We start from the raw sequence: 5,124 nt of genomic DNA, 5'->3' as shown, positions 1-5,124 counted from the left end.
AACTAAAGGAGAGTTAAATCCAGCCACATCCCTAAAGGGAGGCCAGCCCTGAATGCAGGAAGGAGTCTAAGCACACCTCTTTACAGACAGGACTGAGCATTATGCACTGGAAGTTCAAGGCCCAGACTACAGCCACTGCTGAAAGCCACATCACTCAGGTCCTCACAAAGAGCTTCAGTCCACAGCAGCCTCCCATGCTTCCAAGCAGGAAAGAACAACCCTGCAGCATGCACCACAGACAAAGCAGGAGAGCTGTGCTGCCACACGAGCATTTCTGAGCTGGGGGGGGGAAAGTCTTTGCAGTTTTCTGGTCAGTCACTCACCCACATAGCCAATGAAGTAGTGAGCACTGTTTGGTTTCCCTCCGATCACTCCCAGAGACTGGGGCATCATGAAGCAGTGCTGGAAAAGCAATACAGAAAACACACAGCTGACAGACAGTGAGACAGCAAGTGGCAACAAAGGCAAACATCCAAAAATGCAGTGGGAAAGAAAGATGGGGACACTGCAAATTGGCAACTCTGGCAGCCATTTCTGGAGAGAAGCACCATCAGCAGGGCTGCAGGCTGCAACACAGTGCCTTCAAGGAACACAGAGGCAGCTCAAACCCACTTTTAGCTGCTGACAAACACACAGGTGGACCCAGTGGGAAAAGCAGCAGTACTCCAGGATGCAGTCTGGGCAAGCCCTGGCTCTGCTGCAGTCAGTGGCAAGATCCCCTGGAGCTGACATCAGGTTGCAGTAGTGCCAACCCAGGAGAGAAATCATTCAGGGAAGAGTTTTAAGCTCCTTACCCAGCTGCAGTATCGAGGCACCATCTACTGAGTTAAGGGAGAGTAACCTTGCCTGAATTTGGATCTCTCTTAACCCATGCAGCTCAGAACTTCCTAGCATTAGGACAGCAAGACAACCTGTGTCCTGTCTCATGCCTGTACTGTGCCCACCCTAAATTCTGCAGCCTCCTGATACTCCAACCTGCAGCTGTCTGCCAGCTTCAAGCACAGTGCAAGCCTGAGCATCAGAGCCTCAGGAAGTCTGCAACACCATGGTCACTAATGCTCAGATTGCCCCCAAGCACAGTGCACTTGTGCTGAACAAATGGTTCAGCAAGTTGGTACCATCTAAACACAAAGAGGGCCTGAGATGAAGTTATGAAGCAAGATCCTCAAAAAAAACCCCCAAATCATTCAAGAGAGTCCCAACGTCCCCAAACTCCCACACATTTTCCTGACTACAGCCTGCAAGAACCCACATCCTGACCTGTGATGACAGCTGTCTCCCAGCACATTTTTATTTTGCAAGCAGGACAATCACTTCCAAGCATTTTTTTGCCCCCCAGATCAAATTCCAGAAACGACTTCATTCACAACAGGGTCCTTAAGCACCAGAACCCCAGGAATTCAGCTCTGGGTCCCCTACCTTTAGTGTTTCAATATAGGCTTCATTGATCTCCGTGAGCCCCAGGCGGAGGGGTATCAGCAGCACCAGTGGTTTCCACAGTGAGAGCCTCTCCCTAACCCCTGCCTCCTCTGGGTACCCGTTGTAGAGCACATCTGGCTCCACAGAGGAGCATGCTGCAGCTCCAGCACATGGGAGGTTCCACTGGCACAGCCGCCCTGCAGGAAGGGAACAGGAGCAGAAATCAGAAATCACCCCTGTCCTAGCCCTGGGCAAGCTATCAACAACTGCTGTTTAAGTCTACAGCACTGAATAAAAAGAGAAGCTTGAAGAAGTCCAGTGCTGGGAGGCTGTGGTGTATGTTCTCCCTGCAGGGCTTGGCCTTTCATCTAAGCTTACACCCAGGTGAAGCCAGAGCGTGCTGTACTCACAGCCACCATCTGGTGAGCAGCTAAGCACAAGGCTGTGCCAACGTGGTTGAACAAGTTGTTTGGGAGGTCAGACAAGAATCCTGAATTCAGAAGGAGAAAAGTCTGGAGTGTTTAACCCCACAGAGTTCATGGAGGAGATGAAGAGAGCTGAACTGAGTGAGGAAAGCATTATTATGGCTTAACAAAGGAAATAGCCACCTATTATTACCACTGTAACAAGATACAAACATGCTGTCTGTCTAGAATACTTCTAATTTTCCTGAAGTGCACTAAAGCCTTCACAAATTTGACTTGGGGTCATTCAGAAGCTACTTTAGAGACCTAAAGCAGGATGATCATTAAACTGCAATTTCAGCCTGAGCTTTGCCTGTGAGGTGTGGGGCAGCAGAACTCCTGGGGGCATACCCAGGACAAAGTGCTGTGCATCCTCATTTTACAGGCTGGCAAAAACACAGCCAGGCTGGAATGCCACCAGATTATGAAAATTATGGCACAGAAACATCTCCAAGCTGACCTGCTTCACTGGCCAATTTAATTCCTTGCTGGGTGTGTGAAGGAAAAACCCAAACCCCAAAAGAAACCCACAGCACTTTAATCCCAAAGCAAAGGCAATTAGAAAAAAATGCCTGAGGCTCATTTAATTTATCCCTGGCTGAATGGACACTCCAGCAGGTAAAACAAATGTAAACAAACACACTCATGATCAGCCACTTCAGGGTGGTGTTGGGTCACTACTAAGAGCTTCAACCCTAGCTGAACAAGGACAATATTACACCCAAGGTTAGGAAAAATCAGACTTTGATGCAAAGCTTCAGTATGAGACACCCTGCCCTGAAGAGTTTGCAGTTGCTCCCTATATTGTCCCTCAAGGAGGGAGAAAGTTTGTGTGCATCTCTCATGCACAAACATATTCCAGTTACTGGAGGTCCTGAGAAAAAAGCCATGATTCAGAGTGATTTATCCTGTTAAAATAGTGCCTGCAGTAGGGAGCTCAGCACAGACTAAATCTACCTTGTGGCACTGCAGCCTGAGCAAGGATGCCAGGGATGAACATACTGCACAGTTGCTCAGCCTCCAGAGCCATCCTATTGTCAGGATGAAGAAAAAACCACCACTGAGCACTCCTTAAAAGATGAGAGTCCACTCCAGAGATGGATCCCCTTCTTCTCCCTGCCCATGCCAATTCTGTTAACCTTCCTCTTCACTTCTAGTCATCTGACTAGTGGCAGAGACACTCCTACTCCATCATACTAGAGGAAGCAGCCATTTACTGCTTGCTACCTTCCAAGCAGCCCCCACCTATAGTCTGAAGTCCAGCAGACCACCTCACCAGGCCCAGAAGCCACAGCACCAAGTCAGAGGCTTTACCAAATGAAGCAGAAGTGGAACAAGGGACTTCCCTGCTCTATCCCAGCAATTCTTGTCTGGTTTTAGCATGCTTGGCCACAGCTTTAAGACAGAATATTTGCTTCATGCTTGTTGTGTTGTACTATGTGCTCTCCATTTTTTTCCTGGTTTGCTTCATGCTTGTTGTGTTGTACTACTATGTGCTCTCCATTTTTTTCCTGTCTTCTTGCTGCTGGTGGATATACAACATTCCACCTCCATGTGATACTTACTGATTTCCTCCATCACTACTGTGTTGTCCATGGCTATGTGTACTGCCAGTGAACTCCATGTATCAAAAGTTGCAAGTTTTCTGGAAGAAAATTTAAAGAAAAAGTAAAAGTGAGCAAGGATTATTTACAACTATGAGACAAAGAGAGACTGGAGAGATTGGCTTTCATTAATTGTGCTGTAAAGTCTGCTTTTATCAGAGCTGTAGACTTCATTGCCACTAGTTCTTAGGGTTAGAAGAATAAACAAGACTGCAAATGTGACCACAGCTGGGAAGTTCTCCCTCAGCAACTCCTAAAGACAAGAGTCCTGATACAATCTCCAACTCAAATCCCATTAATTGCCACTTACCAGAAAGTGAGACAGCATGAAAATTTAATAATGAAAAAAAAAAAAATCACTGTTACTTTCTGTACATATCTTGTGATCACCTATCAGGTGATTCTGGGCTAATTCATCACATGGTCTGACCTGGGAAAGCTGCTTTTAGGCAATCCCAGCCTATTGCAGGGAGCTACCAGCTCATCTAAGCAAAGTGAGGGAAGAATGGTGACAGGAGGGAGAATGCTTCTCAAAGTACAGTGTGTCCTAATTATTACAGGCAGTCCATGCTCCAGCACTTCTCTGATCCTCTGCCTGTCACCATGGCAGCAAATATTAATGCTTTCCTGCCTTAAGCTAGGGGCTACTACAAACCAAAGGAGCCCACTGCAGGGGGCAAAAGATATAAAGGAAAAAAGAACCACTTACTTGAGCACTTGTGCAACTGTGTTTGGTCCATACCACTGACCTATGGATTTTCCTTCTCCAACTCCCATTTGGGCTGCATCACAAAAAAAAAAAAATAATGTTTGATTACCAGACTACCTCTGTAACCTGAAATCCTGTTCACTGAAGCCTTAAAACTCCATAGGGAAAACTGGAACAGGCTGCTTCTCTTTTATTTGCTAGGAAGTTTCTATCAAAGTGAGAGGATTCTTTAGTCCATTCGCTATTTCTGAGAATTTTTTAGCTCAGCAATATTCTCCAATTACAAGGTCCTAGTAAGAACAGCAACCACGTGCTGCTCTCACCTTAGCTGGCTAAAATATGGGAAGTGATGCTGAGTATAACCTAAAACATCATGCAAACCTGATGACCTTAACAGGGGGAGGAAGGAAAACTCATCATAATCCATAATACATAATAATAATAACCCATTCTTTATGATTACATCATGTCAGAAAATAAGCACTGTAGTATTATATACTACCTGACCTGCTTGTTGGGTGGTTTTTTTTGGTAAGCTAATAAAACAGAGTGATGTTCCATACTCAGAAGAAACCCAGACTGAATATCTCCATGCTTTCCAGCACCCAAGCTCTTACCTATCTGGTGAATGGAGTAGTAGCTGTCTTTTTTGTCAATGAAGGCATTAAGAACATTGAAGTAATTATCCATCTGCCTCTTCCCTTTTATCCACCTCCAGTCTACGACAGACAAGGGGATATGTGAAACAAAACATGGTATTTTTTAGCAGCTGCAGGCTGTAAGCTACAGTCCTCTTCCCTGTGCATCTATTAACTGACCCAATTTTCATGCTGCTATCTTATTAGCAGGCATCTGAGGCATTCCCAACACTAAAGTATTAACTTCAAAAGAAAACTAAGCATTCTCACAGCAGGGATAGAGCAACATC

General features: G+C 45.7%; 1 protein-coding gene across 1 annotated transcript; it reads right to left on the bottom strand.

The window, feature by feature from the left end:
* Nucleotides 1-315: 315 nt before the first annotated feature.
* On the bottom strand, nucleotides 316-4,915 carry ATG4B (autophagy related 4B, cysteine peptidase; the record flags this gene model as incomplete). The annotated part of the gene is made up of 5 exons (XM_008944365.1): nucleotides 316-402; nucleotides 1,420-1,616; nucleotides 3,449-3,528; nucleotides 4,197-4,269; nucleotides 4,814-4,915. Coding segments are annotated over 5 exons (539 nt in total), but the record flags the coding sequence as incomplete, so codon positions are not given.
* Nucleotides 4,916-5,124: the final 209 nt, after the last annotated feature.

This window comes from Merops nubicus, unplaced genomic scaffold, assembly GCF_000691845.1.
Source record: "Merops nubicus isolate BGI_N331 unplaced genomic scaffold, ASM69184v1 scaffold16257, whole genome shotgun sequence".
NCBI lineage: Eukaryota > Metazoa > Chordata > Aves > Coraciiformes > Meropidae > Merops > Merops nubicus.
This window is presented reverse-complemented; position numbering and strand designations above follow the sequence as displayed.